We start from the raw sequence: 19,538 nt of genomic DNA on the forward strand, positions 1-19,538 counted from the left end.
CAAAACATTACCTAAAAGGGCACACATATGCTTTGGAATACATCTTTCTTTAAGTACTAATTTTTCCAAAGCACATTAGTGTTTTTATTGAAGTGTCTCTTGGAGCTCCTTTTCTCCATTGATACTCAATTGGATTTAGCCTAAGAGGCTTAAAATAGGTTTTTATTATTTTTTCCCCTTGTTCATGTTTATACTTGTCATTTGATCCTTGGTGGCTTGTTTCCAGCACTACCTGCAGCAACAGATGGCATTGCATTGATTTATTTTTGAGTGTGGGTGGTAAAGCAATTGAAAACTCTTGCTCCAATCACCTGAATCACCTTAAAGGTTGCTGAAATGAAGTTTTACTGTTTTCTCTATTACTTGCTGGTACAGAAAAGTTTGTTTTACCTGCACATTTGCATGCCTAACTTCATCAAGTGCCTTAATTCTTTGAAATGTGTAGCTTCAAAATCTTTGTAAGGGAAAGGTTAGGATGGTTCACCCGAAGAAATTGTGGTTTTATTGTCATGAGTCGAAACAAAGATTTTGGAAAAATCTGGAATTTGGTGTCCATGAGTGTCAGGATTTCAGTGTAAGTGGTACAAAACTTGATAAGAAAATGTGATTTATTCCCATGTTTACACTGGACAAGGGAGTAAATACTAGCAGGAATCATGGGTACTTGGAATTCCTAAAACGTCTTTATACTCATGCCTAAAAATATTGGCTTTGCCACGTAAGTTATCAGCGTTAAATGTAGAAGCTTAATAAAACTAACTTGGTTTGAAGACCTTGAATTCATTCTGGGTACTGCTTTGATTAGTAAGATACCATGCAAAAATTAGTTTATAAAATAGCTCTTATAATAGAGCTTGGCTTTTCTAAGATCTTTTCCCTGTCCATTTGAAGATTCTATATTCCTTTGAGTCATCATGACTTTGTAATTTCTTAAATCTACAAGATATGCAGTGACCTTTTCCAACTTCCATTTTGTTCCTTAAGTTAATTCAAATGTTTTCTTTCCCATCAGACCTTCTACTTACCAGTTGTTTGCTGCATAGGCAGACTGCTGAATATTGAATTTGAATTTCATGTTTTTGGTGAAGACAATGCTAAATCAATCTGTAATCATCACCAGACTGATGTAAAATAAATTCATGTGCTGAATCAAAAAAAAAAAAAGAAAGAAAGAAAAATAGATCTACTCTTTTGCTTGGAGGGAATGCATCTGGGATTTCACATGAAAACCTGCTCTTGTGCACCACTCAAAAAAACAGAGCATGGGATGGAATCAGGAAGGCAACACCACCTGTGCATTATTTTCCTAACCCTAAAGCATGGATAATCCTTCTGATCTTTGAACAAGCTTGCTTCATGCATTCTTCATTCCCAAAGTTGAGAAGTTTTGTAATGCCAATGGCATTCCTTTTAAGATTCCATTTCTTTTGGATAAAGCCTCAAGTCATCCCACCCATCTGGATGACTTTAACAAAAATGTAAAGACGGTGTACCTTTTCCAAAACATTACCTTGTTATTGCTTTGGTGACAGCAGAGCTTACCAAGAGGAGGAAGTCTTATGCCTGACCAGCAGGCTGCTCGTCCTCCTGTGGAGATCGCGGATAAAAGAATGAGGCGGGAGAGTAGGTCATGAAGCAAGTCCGATTTATTCAAGCAAGCACTCTGATTATGTAGTCTCTGCCAGCCAGCCCAGTGAGCCATGGTAACACACACAAACAAACCCGACACTATAGAAATGAACACAAGCTGGAACTATAGTGACAAAACCAAACCAGGGGTGGGGCCGTCCCTTCTAGTGCCATCTAGTTCACCCTTCCCTGCTCTGGACTCAGTTTACCTGATGTCTGTCAGTGTGGCATCCCAGATGGTGTGGCGGTCAGCGCCACTTACAGTTATTATAACCTATGGATCAGAACGTAGTTGAGAATTCCAAGGCACATTATTTAGGAAGTAGATGAGCCCAGGAAAATGCACCTTTGCATGCAGATAAGGAGAACGCATTGAGAGATATCTGAAAGTCTCATAATGTTGGCCATGGAATCTGGAGTGTTGCTTAGGCATGGTTTATTGTTTATCCTTCATTCTTAAAGAAGGCCATGACATGGGGGAAGTGATGCCATGACATGCAAGTGAAATAGATTTAAAGAAGGGAGGGCTGTGCAAAGTGACTAGCCTCCCTTTCTCTTCTAGAGCCATTTGGGTCCAGTGTCACAATATAGATCAGGATGCCTGGAGATGGCCATGGATGCAGTGGGAGCCCTAGGCCTTTTTATCCAAGGTCTCTAACAGGTCTCAGTTTGACTGAGGCAAAGCCCATTCGGTGAATAAGGTTAGGTAAGAAATGAGACAAAATATACACTCTTTTACTTGGTCAAAATAAAATCCATGTGTGAGGGGAAGAGCCTCTGGGAATAGTCTCCAAGTTGGTTGTCTCACAGCAGGGTACAGAGCCCAGTGAGGGTGATGAGAACAGTACTTTGCTTGGTTTACTTAGCAGTTACAAGAAAGAGGGATTGTGAGCATGTCAAGAGGTGGAATGGATGGTTTTAGTCTACAGCACATTGGTTCTCTGGAATAGGCCTCATGAGAGTGGGGAAGAAAGGAAGCAGTGAAGGTTCTTGCCATATGGCAAGAAAACAAAAAAGAAAAAGCAAGATTAAGTGAAAAAATATATTTTTCTATCTGCACTCAGAGTTCAGAGGGAATGAAAGCTTTTCTCCTTTGAGATTCTCACTATGAAATAGTCCTTCATATTCCTTGGGGAAGGAAAGAATAGACACAAAGATCCTAAGATGGGTAAAGGCCTTGACACTTAATATAGCTGGGCATAATGTGGCCATAATTGTGGGAAGGGTTCTTGTCTTCTCCTAGCTATTCCTAGCTGCCTGTTCACATAGACTTAACATAAGAAATTAGGAAATTCTATGTGTTACTGTAAAATATCAGGCTGCATTCTTCTGAAAGGCATTGCTATTTAGCAAGTAATGTGATAGACCAGAAGGAACATTAGACATATTGTCAGGAGACTTGGGTTCAGCTGATGTCTGAATTCTTTATTAAATATGTGACCTCTCTTAAACTCTTTGTATCAGCAGCTCCCATGGTGGAGACTAGGTAGGAAGAGATTCTGGTTATGAAAAGAACTTCTTGACTAAAACTCTGGTGGCAAATGGTACAACATACTCCAAAATTAAATATCCAACTTTCAAAAGGAAACTTTCAAGATTTTCAGCCTCACTTCGGGCACCATAATAATTTTTCTCAAGCTTATCCCATGAGTATTTGAACTCTTCCTTCTCCTTATCCTCATAGAACTTCTTTTTCTTTTCATAATCTTCCCATTTCTTATAATGCTGTTCTTTTTCCTCTTTCCACTTTTCCTTTTCCTTCTCCAATTCTTCAAACATCTTCTCATATTTCTGTCTGATTTCTTCTCTCTCCTTCTCCAACTGCTCCTTGTAGCGTTGTTGAAGAGCCTCTGCTTTCTTCTGGAGTAGATCTTCCACATATTTGTATGTATCATTGGTGTAGTGGGTGACCCCATTAGCTTGCACCATTGTCTCCACCATGGCCATTAACTCTGAAATCTGGGCATCTCTCTGGGCTCCACTAGCATTATTATTAAATGCACAGTATCTGTGCTCACACTTCTCCAACAACTCCTTGAAATAGGGGTTCTCAATGGTTCTTACATAATCCCCTACACTTTGATCTCCCAGCTCTTCTTTCCGAGTGAAGACAATGATTAGAAACTTCACTGATCCATCTCCTAGAATACGATAAAGCTGTTCAACAGCTGCCTTCTCCTCCTGGGTAAAACGACCCACTTTCAAGACCAGGAGTATAGCATGTGGTCCTGGAGAGGATACTGTCATGAAGCGAGCTATTTCTTTCAGATTTTCTTTCTCTTCAACAGCAGTGTCAAAAATGCCTGGAGTATCAACAACAACAATGTCCCTCCCATTCCGTGTGGTCCTGGCTTTCCTGCAGACCTTGGTGAGTGACCCTCCTGAACACTTGGACTCAAACTCTCTCCTGCCCAGGAGAGTGTTTCCTGTTGCACTTTTCCCAGTCCCTGTTTTCCCCACAAGGACAATTCTGAGTTCTGGCTCCCTTGAGCCTCCTTCACTGCTGCCTGGGTCTGTATAAAACAAATAAGAAAGAAGCATGAATGATTGTTTTTGCAGACGATTGTAATAAAGCCCTGCTCAGAAATCTCAGGAGAAGGAGGTGACGCTTAGGTTCCTGAAGGCTATGCCAGTAGAGCACTAGCTGAGAAGGGTCCTAGTAATCTGCACAAGCTTTGAGCATAACTATGTATTGTCCTAGTGAAATTCACATATCCTTGTCTGCAGGAGGGAGACCCCTCCCACCCCTGCCAGGTGACTTCTTTGAAGGTTATTAGGAGGTGGCATCTCCTAGGTTTATATAACTACAAATGCAACCCTTCCTCTGGGGCATATAATGAATGAATTATTATTGCTTGTTGGAAAACCCATGCATGTATGTACACAATTATGGCCACATTATGCCCAGCCATATTAAGCGTCAAGGCCTTTACTCATCTTAGGATCTTTCTGTGATGTGGAGGTTTATTCCTTCCTTCCCTAAGGAATTTGAAGGACTTTTTCATAGTGAGAATCCCAAAGGAGAAAAGCTATTATTCCCTCTGAACTCTGAGTGCAGATAGAAGAATATATTTCTTTCACTTAATCTTGCTTTTTCTTTTTTGTTTTCTTCCCATATGGCAAATATGAATATATGATTTTCATGACTTCAGATGCATAATGGGAGTCATGTTGCTCCTCTTTTCAATGGTTGTGTAAGGGATGGATGGAGAGTGAGTATTTGGAGCTCAAAAAAAAAAGAATTTAAAAGGTACAAATGTAAATAGGAATCACTTAACAAAGAAAATAAAAATTAAATAGAAAGTTTATGTCTCATCCCCTTGAGAGTATGAATTAGTAATAAATATGCAGAATCCCGGAAAAAAAATGCAAACAAATATGAGCCTCTCTGAAAATTTCTTATTCCTCACTTATAGGAACAACCCAAGGCCATTCTCCATTCACTTGACAGATAATTCCCAAGTTTCCCCTAGGGATTTTCTATTACTTTTTGCTATCTCCTCTAAACCTGTCAAGAAGGTCTCTCTGTCTTGTCCAAGTAACTTCTCTTGCATGGGGGTGAGCCCACAGTGCACAGCGCAGAACATCCAGCTAGGGGGCCCTGGGGAGGCCTGAGGCAGCAGAAGGCAGATGGTGGAGTGGCAGCCCAGGTGAGAGACCAGGGGAGCTGAGTGAGTCCTGAGCCCTGGATAACAGCCACAGCAGCTCCTGAGACTTTCAGCCCAAAGATTAAATGTCTGTAAGTCACCTACTTGAACTTCCAGGAGCCAGGATGGAGGAGTGATCATTAAATACTCTCTCCTCCCCACTTGTTAACCTCAAAAGGACCATAAAATATTTCCCCAGAAACATCCTGGATCAGTGAGAACAGCTGAGGGGGCAAATGGTCTCATAACAGCTGAGCCTAGGAAAATTGCTAAAGAGGATTCCTCCTACTGTGGCAGGAGTGAAACAGAAGGAGAGGGGCCCCAGGAGGGGTGGAAACTCACATTAGGATCCAGGCATTCCTCAGGGCTCCAGGGGGAAATGGGAGGACAACAGGGGAGCTAGGATCACCAACCCCTGAGATTGCCTTTACCTCAGGTAAGGTGAGGAGATCTCCTGTGACCAGACCACCCCTCCCCCATGCTTAACGCATTAGCACCAGGGTTGATCAAAGAAACACAAAAGGAAAAGGTAAAACACATCTGCCCTTAGCCTTTTCACACTAGTCAGCCCAACACCAAGTTCTGCAGCTTCTAACTGAAAGAACCAGAAGCCACAACACACAATCACCACCATGAGCAAGAAAAAGCAAAACAAGGGTGAGAAAACCATAGAATCTTTCTTTGGGGACAAAGATCAAAACACAAATACCAAAGAGGTCAGTAGTGAGACTGTACTTCCATCTGAAACTTCAGAAACCACTATGAACTTCTTGCAGGGACAAAAAGCTCTCCTGGAACAGCTGAAGAAGGAAACAGAAGAAAAACTGGCCAATGATTTTAAAAGTATGAAGAAAGAAATCACTGATGGGAACATCTCTTTAAAAAAGAAAATTGAAAAAATGGAAAAGGAAACAAAAAACCTTACTGGGAAAACTGGAGAAATGGAAAAGGAAGTTCAAAAACAAACTGGAGAAAATAATTCCATAAAAGGAATAATTGGACAGGTGGAAAAGGAGATGCAAAAGTTAACTGAAGGAAACAATTTGATAAAAATTAGAATTGGGCAAGTAGAAATTAATGGTTCCATGAGACAGCAAGGATCAGTCATGCAAAATCTAATAATGAAAAGATAGATGAAAATGTAAAATAACTAATTGAAAAAACAACTGCCCTGGAAAATAGATTCAGGAGAGAAAATTTAAGAGTTATTGACCTGCTAGAAAGCCATGATGAAAAAATCTTCCAATATCTTCCAGGTAATCATCAAGGAAAACTGCCCAGAAGTGCTAGATCCAGAGGGCAAAATAACCATCAAAACAATCCACCATTCACCTCACGAAAGGGATCCCAAACTAAAAACACCAGGATTTATTGTTGCCACATTCCAGAACTATCAAGTGAAGGAGAAAATACTAAGCAGTATCTACCTAAAACCTGCAGAAAGCATTATATGTAATTGTGATAAGCTAGATGCATTTCCAATAAAATCAGGGGTGAAACAAGGCTGTCTATTATCACCACTATTATGTAATATAGTACTAGAAATGTTAGCTGTAGCAATTAGACAAGATAAAGAAATTGAAGGAATAAGGATGGACAAAGAATAACCTAAGTTACCACTCTTTGCAGATGATAGGATGATATACTTAGAGAATCCCAGAGAATCAAGTAAAAAACTACTTGAAATAAGAAACAACTTTGGCAAAGCTGCAGGTTACAAAATAAACCCACACAAATCTTCTACATTGCTATATATTAGTAAAATGTCCAGCAGCAAGAGATAGAAAGAACAAACCCATTTAAAGCTAAGGTAGACACTATAAAATATTTGGGAGTTTACCTGCTGAAAGAAACCCAGGGACTACAGCAACAGCATTACAAGATGCTTTTCACACAAATAAAGTCAGATCTAAATAAGTGGAGAAACATCAGTTGCTCGTGGATAGGCTGAGTCAATATAATAAAAATGACAATTCTCCCTAAATTAATTTACTGATTTAGTGCCATACCAATTTAACTCTCAGATAATTATTTTCCAGAGTTGGATAAAGTAATATCAAAATTCATCTGGAAGAACAAAACATCTAGAATATCAAAGGGGCTGATGAAAAGAAATGCCAGGGAAGGTGGCCTAGCACTGCCGGATCTCAACTTGTATTATATAGCAGCAATTATCAAAACCACTTGGTACTGGCTAAGAAACAGAAGGGCTGAAAAATGGAATAAACTCGATACTCAAGGCACAGCAGGCAATGAATATAACAATTTCCTGTGTGATAAGCCCCAAGGACCCCAGCTTCTGGGATAAGAACTCACTGTTCAAAAAAAATTGCTGGGGAAACTGGAAAACAGTGTGGTGGAAACTAGGAACTGACCAATGCCTGACACTGTACACAAGTATAAAGTCCAAACCGGTACAAGATCTAGGTATAAAGATTGATACCATGGACAAATTGGAAGAGCAAGGAATAGTGTATTTATCAGATTTATGGAGAAAGGAAGAATTTTTGACTAAAGAAGACATAGAAAGCATTATGAAGTGTAAGATGGATAATTTTCATTACGTTAAACTGAAAAGTTTTTGCACAACCAAACCCAATGTAACCAAAATTCAGAGGAAAGTGGTATATTGGGAAAGAATTTTTGCAGATAATCTTGGGGTTAAAGGCCTCATTTCTGGAATATATAGAGACCTGAGTCAAATGTACGACAATACAACAACAATTCACCAGTTGATAAATGGTCAAAGGATATGAATAGGCAATTTTCAGAAGGACAAATTTAAGATATGTATAATTTTATGAAAAAATGCTCTAAATCACTTTTGCTTAGAGAGATGCAAATCAAAACAACTCTGAGGTACCATATCCCACCTATCAGATTGGCAAACATGGCAGAATAGAAAGATGATAAATGTTGGAGAAGATGTGGGAGAGTTGAAACATTAATTCATGGTTGGTGGAGCTGTGAGCTGATCCAACCATTCTGGAGAGCAATTTGAAACTATATATAAAGGGCTACAAAAATGTGCATACCCTTTGACCCAGCAGTATTGCTTCTAGGATTGTGTCCCCAGGAGATCATAAAAATGGGATAGGGTCCCACACGTACAAAAATATTTATGGCTGCACTCTTTGTAGTGGCACAAAACTGGAAATGAAAGGGATGCCCATCAACTGGAGAATGGCTGAATAAATTATGGTATATGAATGTAATGGAATAGTATTGCCCAATAAGAAATGATGAACAGGAAGACTTCAGAAAGGCCTAGAAAGACTTATATGATCTGATACTGAGTAAAAGGAGCAGAAGCAGGAGAACTTTGTGCACAGCAATGACCACAGTGCGGGAGAGTTTTTTCTGGTAGATTTGGAACTTTGTAGCAAGGCAAGGACTAGAAAAAAAATTCCCAGTGTTCTTCTAAGGCAAAATGCCTTCCACGTCCAGAAAAAGATCTATGTAATTCAATCGCAGAATGTAGCAGATCATTTTTGTGTGTGTGTGTGTATCATGTTTTGGTTTGTTATGTGATTTCTCCCATTCATTTTAATTCTTCTACACAGCATGACCATAGTGAAAATGTATTTAAAATGTAATTTAAATGAAGGTATGTGTAAATCCTATGTAGCACTGTATGCCATTTTGGAGACAGAGTGGGGAAGTGCAGGTAGGTAGGGGAAAGAAAATCTAAGTTCTAAGTATGATTTTAGAACACCAAAAATAAATAAAATTAATATATAATAAAAAAATAAAATGAATGTTTTTACATGTGATTAAAAAATAAAATTAAAAGTAATAAAGAAATATTTTCAAAATACTTTGCAATATTATCTCATTTGATCCTCAGAACAACCCTGAGAGGTAGGTGCCTTTATTGTCATTCTCATTTTTTGAGTGAGGAAAGAAACTAAGGCATACAGAATTAGGTGACTTGCCCAGTGTGTTAGAGCTAGGATGTGTTGAAGCCTGGATTTGGACTCAAGTCTTCCTGATTCCAAGTCCAGTCTATTCAAGTCCATGCATTGTACCACCTACCTGCATACTACTGACTGGGTTCTGGGTGTGACTTAGGAAGGCAAGAACTAGGGTAGAATAAAGTGGCTCTTCAAAATACTTCTGGTTCAATAGTTTCTGACTCTTCCTGTCTAGATGCACCATAACTGTGCGTGGGGTTTTCTTGGCAAACATACTGAAATGATTGACCTTTTCTTCTCCAATGGAGCCACTGGATCTTTTTGTGAGGCAATCAGAGGTTAAGGGACTTGTCCTGCCTAAGGCTGAATTTGAATTTATATCTTCCTGACTACAGGTCTAGTGCTTTATGCACTGAAGCACCAGCTGCCTCTCTTCTAGAGGCTGGTAAAGATCAAAAGACAATGTATATTCAAACAACCTGTAACCCTCCCCCTTCTCAAGGGAAAGTGATGGAACTGCCTACCCTTCCACCTTCTTCCCAGTCCCCCATTCTGAACCATCAATCCTTTCTCCTTCAAGGCTGCCTTTCAACTGAATTTTAACTATAATGTGCATAAACATGCATAAACAGCATAGATGTATGTGCTTGTGTGTGTGTGTGTGTGTGTGTGACTGAGTCCACAATCTGCCTTCTCTACCTCCCAACACTGTTTCTGATGCAGTTAAGGCCCTGAACCCTCTCTGGCTAAAGGTATTTGTTTTTGAGTTTTAAGAAAGCTCAGTCATATTTTTGTTAAGTGTTTTTGGTAAGTACTTTTTTTCTGACCTCCACCCTTCCAGGGTGAATTAGCCCCTCCTTTCCCTGACCTCTTCAGACAGCTCTCATCACTCCTGACTGAGATTTGCCATCATATATCATCTCCCATCAGAACAAAGTGATCCAGGTGGGTTTTAACAGGGAGAAAAAAGATGATGAGACACTAATCATTGCGTCTTTCTCAGAATATGACTTTCTTACACTAGATCATTTTTTCCTCTAGAAAGTACTCTTTTGTAACACTGCCCTCTCTTGACATCTGGAACAAGGCCTTGCATTCAAAAGAGTAATTACCAGAGGTGGAGGTATCTGAGCGGCAGTCATACAGTGTTCCCAGATGTGAGGGTCGACCAAGAGCTGGGATCTCCATTGTGGTTTTTGAGGTCAGGCTGTTTGGAAGTTCTTTCCCTGCCATTTTCCTAAGGAAAGAAAATTGAAGTCTAGGGCAGTTATCACTTTCCAGGAGGCCCCAACCATAAATGACCCATTGCTCATTGACTCAGCTCCCCCCATCTCTGTTAACCAAGATTCTTGCAGTAGATAATGACTCTCCTGGGATGGAAAGACATCACACTTGTATGGAGGCCACAAAGGAGTCAGAAACCATGGACTGTGTTGCTCAGCTTAGATAGAATCTTGTTAAAGAAGTAGGAGAGGGCAGAGGCAGAGCTAGAGAGTAATCTGAAGGATAAGTTTGTTTGAGGGGAATAAGTACTTACATGCCACTAGAAGGTTTGCAAAGCACTTTACAAATATTATCTCATTTGGTCCTCAGAACAACCCTGGGAGGTAGGTGCTGCTATTTTCTCAAATTGATAGTTGAGGGAACTAGGCAAACCATAACCAAATGACTTGCCTGAGGTCACACAGCTAGGTAGTGTCTGTGGTTCAATTTGAGTCAGGTCTTCCTGATTCCAGGTTCAGCGTTGTACCACCCAGCTCCTTCCAGTGTGAGGGGAGATACAAAGGGTGAGTTGGATTCACTTTAAGAGGGGAACAAAGCTATCTTTGGTGGAATCAGCCATGAAGCCTGGCCTTGGCTTAGTGCCAGAGGCATCAAGAAAATCTATGGTGAAATGGCAGACAGATAATCCCAGTATTATCTGTTATTTTGCTCCTACTAATGTTTTTTGGAAAGCTGCTCATCACCTACCCAATAAAACTGAGTGTAGTACTTCAGGAGGAAAAATGATATTCAAAGACATAGAGGACTTGCAAACATTCTTGATGAAAAGAGCAGAGCTGAATAGAAAATTTGACTTTCAAATACAAGAATGAAGAGAAAAATGAAAAGCTGAACAAAATGGGGAAATCATAAGGGACTTATTAAAGTTGAACGGCTTATATTCCGACATGGAAAGATATTTGAAGCTCATGAGATCTTTATCAGTATTAGGATAGTTGGAGGGATTTTATATATATGTATATATATATGTATATATATATATATACACACACATGTACATACACATATACATATATGCGTGTATGGATACATATGTGAATATATATACATATATATATGTATATATATACACACATATATATACCCACATCCACCACACACATATATTCATACATACATGTATATATATTTATGCATATGTATATTATATATCTATAGAGAGGGCACAGAGTGAGTTGAACATGATGCAAAGATATTTAAAAAATAAAATTTAGGGTTCTGAGAGGAATGTATTGGGAGACATCAAAATGGAGAGATAGAATAAGGCAAATTTTCTCACATAAAAGAGGCAAGCAAAAGCTTTTACAATGAAGCAGAGGAGCTGGGAGGTGACAGGGAACTAATGAACCTTACTTTCCTTGGATTTGGCTTAAGGAGGGAATAACATTCACACTCAACTGGGTATTTTACCCTCCAGGACAAAAGGGGGAAGGGGATAAAAGTGGGAAACAATAGAAGGGTGGGAAGACTAGGGGAAGGGATAATTAAAGCAAACATTTTTGAAAAGGGACAGGGTTAGAGGAGAGTAGAATGAATTGGGGTGGTGGGATGGGATTGAGGGAAATATAGATAATCTTTCACAACATGACTGTTACGGAAATGTTTTGCATAACTACACATGTACAACCTATATCAAATTACTTGCCTTCTCAATAAAGTTGGGTGAGGAGGGAAGAAGGGAGAGAATTTGGAACTCAAAGTTTGCAAAATAAATGTTGAAAATTATTTTTGCATGCAACTGGGAAATAAGATATACAGGCAATTGAGTATAGAAATCTATCTTGCCCTATAAGAAAGTAAGGGGGAAGTGGGTAGCAGGGGTGTTAGAATGGAGGGCCGACTGAGGGAAGGGGTATTCAAAATGCATGCCATCTTGGAGTGGAGAGGAAGGGAGAGATGGGAAGAAAATTTGTAATTCAAAATCTTATAGAAACGAATGTTGAAAACCAAATGTAAATGAATTAGTTTTAGAAATTAAAAAAAAGAAAATTCAGAGCCAAGAAACAAATTGAAAATCATCCAATCCTCCCATTTATTGCTATGGATGAGGAAATCAAGTCTCAGTTAGATGAAATGACTTATCTAAGGTCACACAGGTAGTTACTGTGCAGAGTCTAGAAAACTGAGTGCTCTGGGTCCTCTACCTCCCTTTACAATATTCCTTGAAAATATGCATAATAAAAAATTTGACTATATCTAGCTGCATGTCTCATTCTATATATTCAGTCCATCATGTGTCAGGAGCTTGGCAGCCTTCTTCATCGCAATGTCTTGGAATCATGATTAGTCATTGCATTATTTGATGTTTTTGTCTTATAAAGGTCTTTATTGCGTAGAGATTATGGGATATTAATGGGATGGATTATGTGTCATAATTAGCAACAAAGGTGTTGGTTTCAAAGACATTCAGGAAGGCTGGTATGAACTGATATAGAATGAAACAGATGCAGTAGAAAAAATTAGACTCCATCAAGTATAAATAGGATATAAATATTTTGCCTGGGTGTTCAAATAAGTTAACATTTGCTTTAATTAAATACCTTACATCTTGATCTACTAAAATAATAATTTAAAAAATGAATCTCTGTATGTGATTGTTTCTAATAGGAGCATTTACATTCATGGCCTCTTTTAAATGAAGAGATTACTAATATGATTATTTTATAAAAGAAAATGCATGAAAAGGCCATATGTAGCCTATTGCACTTAAAGTCAGTGTCAATTTATCACCTCTTTGGAAACCACTCCGTTGGGGACACATTTTATTTTTCCACTTCCTTACCATGTCTAACATTTCTCAATAAAATTCATTTTATATTTCCCCAAACTATTTTGTTTCACCAAGCAGAAGAACATTCAGTAAAAAGGGAAAAAATTTAGAAAGATCCAATCAAGTCCATTTTGGAACAGGGTTTTATACTAAAACATAAAGACAGGCGTTACTGAGGATTTTCATGGAGTAAATGATATATACATTTTGCAGATGCACTTCGTATAGTGGACAAAAGTGTTGAATTTGAGCAGGAAGAGCTCAGTTTGGACGTGGCTCTGACTTTTCAGAACTATGTGGAAGCATCCACATCTATGTTTTCTGAGTTACATTTTACTTATAAGATGGGGATAATAGTTCCTTATATTATACATGTCTAATTTTCATCACTGAGATTTTGTTTTATTTTCTTAAGGTCAAACAGTAAATAATAGAGCTTGAATTTTCTTCCAAGTGGTCAAAATTCAAATCTGATACTTTTGAAATTGTGAGATAAAGAGTTTCTTAAAGGGAAAGTATAGGGTTTAAATGAGATAATGAATACAAAACCTGCTGCAAACTTTTTGAAACCCGCGAGTTTGTAATAGGAATATGGTTACAGGCACGGTACATGTTCAATTCAACATGCATTCTGTCTGATTCTCATGTTTTTCTGGGAATATAACGATATTGCTTGATGTTAAAGACCAGATATCGGATGATCTGAACTAGAAGTGTACAACCTTTCAGGTAGTGTTTTTTGTGCTGTTTTCAAGAAGAAGCAATTCATATTTTCAAACTGTATCACATTTTGGGATTTTTTTTTCATTACAAAGCTGCTATGTGTAGTATTTCCCTTGTCATCAATTAACTATTTTGGATCTTTATTGGTTGTTAGATGGGTCTTATATTTCAATGTACTGTGAAAATAGTATATCTACCTCCTTCATAATATCACAGTTTGTTGAAATACCCACTCAGTCTTTGTCTTTTCAGAATAAAAGTTGTGATCTTCCTACCAAAAAGAAAAGCTGATCTTCAGCTTGAGCAAAATTAAAAGAGCTCCCCAAACACTCAGTTCTTCTGAGTCACCAAATCTTGCATCCAGACCCTGGAGCCATGAATTTTTCTGAGCAGAGTTGTTCTAGGCTGAAAGCCAGCATTCCCTGTTCCAACCGAGGGTCCATCTACACAAGCCATGGTGGTTTATGGAGGGGAATGGAGGGGACTGGAGGGATCAGTAGATGAGTGACGGCTAGGCCTCTGAACTGGAGCTGCTGCCTTTGAAAGATCTGCCTTTGATTCCAAATGTTTGTCAAGCTGCCTCTGACTAGCAGCCTGAGGACCTTTGCTTTCTTCCCCTGACTCAAAGTCAGAGATTTTCCCTAGCACCAAGAGATTCTTCTTCAGGATTTTGCCTTGTAATGTCAATGATAAGGCCCCCTGGGGCAGCGACCATCCATGCCCTGACAGCAGGGTGCTGCTGGGCTACTGCTTCTGAGTCTGTCACTCATTTGATTGCAGAGCAGGTTGGAGAGTGGGCCCACTCTCATCATATTCCCTGGGCTCTCCCTCTCCTCTCCCACTCTTGGGCAGCTGGTACTGGTGAATGCAGGAATGGTCTTTAAAGCATCACTTCCATCATCATCCCCATGACAATCAGCATTATGTGTCCCAGCTTTGAGAAGCTGTATGTTTGATAAATCAGCACAGTCCTAAGTAGGAGAAGGGCTTCTTAAGTAGGTCCTCAGAGCTGGCCTTAGTGAACTCTCTCTTCCCTAGATAGATGGATCATTCTAACAGTTGGGCCTAGTTGACCTCCTGCAGCCCTGCCTTATCCCATATGCTGTAGGCAGTCTCCTGGGTCTTGACTTTTCTGCTTCCTCAGAAGGGTCTACACAACCCAAGAAAGTGGTTAGAACCTTCTTAAATGTGAGGATTCCTTTCCCCAAGGACCGTTCAGCTAGATACTTCTTACAAAGAGTTTGAGAGACCAAGGTTTATACATATTAGCAAATATTTTGCTCTTTAATGCTATGGGAAAGGGGAAACTCTTTTTATTCAATTATGGGCAAAGTCAATTCACCTGAAATATAGAAGCTCCCTTAGCTAAAATGGTGGCAATACCGCATCCCTGGATGCAGGTAAGAGGGAGCTTTCATCAAGGCTCTAGAAAAGAAGGGGGCAGCTCCTCAGGAAAGCCTTCAATACAAGGGCAAAAATGTGGTGTCCTTGCCCATTTGGGGCTTGTAGTGAGACAGAAATTTGGGATGGTTGCCTAGGAATCACTGAGTAGTGTTAAAAGGTAAGTGTAGAACAAGTCTAAATAGGCAACTCCTACTGTAATGTCCTTCCTCTCCTCTCTATACGTTGTTCAATGGTGTCTGAGTCTTCATGACCCCATTTGGGGTTTTCTTCGCAAAGTTACTGGAGGAATTTGCCATTTCACACAGTTATTAAGTGTCTGAGGCCAGATTTGAACTCAAGAGTATGAGTCTCCTTGACTCCTGACCTGGCACACTGTCCAGTGCACCCCCAACTTTCTGCGCCTCTTTTAATAGAGCCCTCTAGAAGTTTTTCCGTCAGTTCAGCATCTCTACTGAACCAATTTCTCACTTCTGGACTCACAGAGTCTCCCCTTCCTCACCATCCCACTCTTGGCAGCCATCTTGAGTTGGTAGCTGGTTCTTGTTTCTGCTGTCAGAGATCCCACTTGTTGAAAATGTTTTTGCTCTGAGTCTATGGCTTCTCTCTATCTGTGAATTCCTAGAGAGTCTGTGTCTCTGCTTCATCAAATATCTCGGATTCTCTTGGGCTGACTCTCCAGCTGCTGGATAGAGTATCTGCTGCTGTATAACGGACAATTTGGCCAGGAGTGGGGAGGAGGAGGGTTGGGTTGTGAGCTCTAGAGTTTAATCTTTCTTTCCTTCAGGGGTCATATTCCATGATGTGACCTCAGATAGGCCTGGCTCCTGCTGCCTTGATTGTTGGTAGTCTTAACTATTTATGGAAGGACCAGATATGTCTCCTGAATGACACAAGGATTTTCAAATAGTTTTTGCTTTGCTCAAATTTTTCCTACATGTCCAAAAGCACTTCAAACATTGGCAAGTAGAAATTATAGTTTTATTGTGAAATAAAAATGTTCATCCTCCTATTGGTATTTTGTTTGTCTTGGCAATAAAAATAAATGCTTTTCTCCACCTGAGGATTCTTAATGCTTCCTTCCCTCCCTCCAATTCCAGGGGAAAAAAAGTATTTACTCTTGTGAAATAAATAATTCCAGAAGGCATAATGTTGTTACTGCTTCTTACCACATTGATACCTAATCTTTTGTGCTTCTCTCCAGTGATTACCTCCCCTGAGGTCAGGGAGGAGGAGCTAAAGCCTCCCTGTCTTTCATCTGCAGAGGCAGATTGGCTGAGCAGGCAGCTGGGGCTGGGTCCAAGTGTTCCTCCTCACCCCTGACATTTAGCCACCTCCTCCATGCCATGTCCTGGCATCATTCCCTTCTCTCATCTGTACCTGCTTATCATTCAGTACTGGCCTGCCAAGTGCTGCTGCTGAGCCTGACCCTATGCTTGAGTATAATAATAAAACGTACATTTTTACCTCTTCAGTATCTGCATTATGGTAAAAATGTATTCGACAACAGGTGCCCACACCAGGAACTCAGAAGGGAGATATTTCTCCCATAACTCACCATGATCCTGTTGAGAATTTAGGAATTTGAAAGCATGTTTGCAATGCAATGTTTAAACCTTGTTGCCTTTTGGGTACATGTGCAAAGAACCCACAGGAAATGTCAGTCTGGAAATAAGTCTTGCTCATTCAAATTGTTATCTTGAACAAAAATATCAGTCCAAGCAGGTGATCATTAAGTAAGGTAAGGCATTTTATTCATGCAACCACGGAAACCTGTTCTCCACTCATATCTCCTTCACTGTCCCTGAAATTCTCTCCTTGGCAGGTTGTCCTTTTTTGCTTAAGCATTGCCTCCTCATTGAGGAGGAATGGTTTATGGGCAGGATAATACCCTGCAACACTAATACTTCTGTAGGAGTTACCTGTGATTTTTTAGACAACTTTACCCTCTGCCAGGAGAAATAGGGCAGCATTGGGCCCTGGACTCCTGGTGAAGAAGTGATAATTTCCTGGCCAAAGGTCATGGAGCAAAGTACAGAAAAAATAAGTTGTGCGTAACAAAGGTAAATTGTGCAGACATCTGTTTCTGTGGTGCAGTGACTCTGCTGGGCAAATGACACTGTATAGTCAGATAATTCCCTCAGTGCCTACTCTCCAGTCTCCGTGACTTTGAAAAATCTATAGGGCTTTCTAGAAAATTTCACATTTGGTGTTGGGGATCTAGTGAGAGTTGGTTCCAGCATGCACCTCTGCCAAGCACAAAGTGAACTCTTAGTAAAAGCTTTATCTAAGTCAATTTCTGATAAACCAGTTCATAGTACAGTGTCAATGATTTCAAACAGTTTGTTTTAGGATACTTCTCATCCTAGAAGAGGATTTACTTAGCCTTCCTTTTAGAAAAGCTTTTATTTCAGTGCGTATGGGGCAATTGGAGGATGGAGAGAAATGGCCAGACCACCCACCAGGAAGGTCAGAGTAAGGAAGGACAACATGAGCTGACATTCTGCTTTCCCTTTGGGGAAGGTTCCTTTAGGGTGGGAATGTAGTCAAAGGATACCTGGAGAAAGCAATGCTTTCCTCAAAGAAATGAATGTCTCCTGGTGAGATAGGGATCTAGAACAGGTTTTGGGAGCAGAAAAGGCAAGAGGAGAGGATTTTTGGGAAACTTATGCCTTTCAACTACAACACTCAGGACACCTCTTTTCTGAGTAAGTGTGATGCTGGTTTTCCATTTTGGGGTCATGACTTTATCTGTGGGTTCCTGTATCCTCACTAGTAACCCCAAACTCTATCCATAATGATACTTACCTGAGTGTATGGGCAAGAGAGTGGTTTGTTCCTTCCTTGAGATTTGCCCATCCAGTACTGATTTCTTCTTCTGTCACCTACCTCCCTTCACTCACAAAATTGTCAAAGTGCGAAATGACAGTCATTCACCTGAGAAAGACTGTGCTCTGGGAGTCAAACATGGGGTTCTTCCAGAAGTGGAGACTCAACCAGTACACGTAACCAGTACCTTCTCTCAAGAGGAACCAAAGCTAAGGTTTTAAGAAAGCAGAGAAATACAGTAGACTGAGACAGGAAGATTTGCCATCTAGACAGAACAGGGAGCCCACCCTCCCAAAGAGGTGCTGCCAACCTCTCACCTGGTCAATCTGGGCACTGTGGTTTCACCAAAATGAACAGCTTTCTCTCGCCTTCTCACAGAGCTGAGTTTTGTGGTCAGTGTTGGTGTGGGGTGTGCCTGGATCCTCCAGAGTGTGAGCAGTGGAAGGCAGATTGAAAAGCAAATGAACTGTTAGAAAATGAAAGTAATCTGGCCCAGGGACAGCCCATTTCCTGAAAATGGGGACAGTTAGAAGAATTGTCCAAGGTAGCCTGACTGGCCACCTGATGGGTTTCCTAAGCTGAGGAACCAGGAAAAGGTGAACCTAATTGGATACCAAATCACTCCTCTGGACTAAGAATATACCAGTTCTTTTAATTAGAAGAGCTGTGGATTAACTAGACCTTTCCTCATTCTATCTCCCTTGGTGCTTACCCCAGTTTGGGCTGTTTCCCACTTGTTCCCTGGACCATTATATTCAAGTTCCTCCTTCCTCTCCCACTGAAACCTTCTTTTTTCTCTCACCCTGCAAGCTACACTGTCCCTTTAAGGGCCTTTTCACCTGGAACACTTCTGTGAGGAAAAAGATGAAAGTTTTAAAATTTTTTCCCCCAATTTATTTATTTATGGTTAGTTTTCCACATTCATTTCCACAAGGTTTTGAGTTTCATATTTTCTGCCCATCTCTCCCCTTCCCCACCCCAAAACACCATCCATTCTGATTACCCCTTTCCCCCATCTACCCTCCTTTCTCTCATACAGCTCCCTTACCTTATTCCTATCTTCTCTTTTCTTGTAGGGCAAGATAGATTTTTATACCCCATTCCCTGTATTTCTTCCTTTTCAGTTACATGCAAAAACAATTCTCAACATTCATTCCTAACACTCTGAGTTCCAACGTCTCTCCCTTCCTCCCTCCCCACTCATCCCCACTGAGATGGCAAGCAATCAATATAGGCTATGTATGTGTAGTTTTGCTAAAGATTTCCATAACAGTCATGTTGTGAAAGACTAACTATACTTCCCTCCTTCCTGTCCTGCACCCTCATTTATTCTATTCTCTC

The 19,538-nt window shown here is 40.1% G+C and overlaps 1 protein-coding gene across 1 annotated transcript; it reads right to left on the reverse strand.

The window, feature by feature from the left end:
- Positions 1-1,628: 1,628 nt before the first annotated feature.
- Positions 1,629-18,669, reverse strand: LOC140533052 (GTPase IMAP family member 9-like). The gene is made up of 3 exons (XM_072652338.1): positions 18,515-18,669; positions 10,303-10,427; positions 1,629-4,142 (listed from the first exon to the last, which is right to left on the reverse strand). The coding sequence occupies exons 2-3, from the start codon at positions 10,421-10,423 to the stop codon at positions 3,133-3,135; spliced, it is 1,131 nt and encodes a 376-aa protein (XP_072508439.1). The 5' UTR covers positions 10,424-10,427; positions 18,515-18,669; the 3' UTR covers positions 1,629-3,132.
- Between the last annotated feature and the right edge of the window lie 869 nt (positions 18,670-19,538).

Source organism: Notamacropus eugenii, chromosome 3 (assembly GCF_028372415.1).
Source record: "Notamacropus eugenii isolate mMacEug1 chromosome 3, mMacEug1.pri_v2, whole genome shotgun sequence".
NCBI lineage: Eukaryota > Metazoa > Chordata > Mammalia > Diprotodontia > Macropodidae > Notamacropus > Notamacropus eugenii.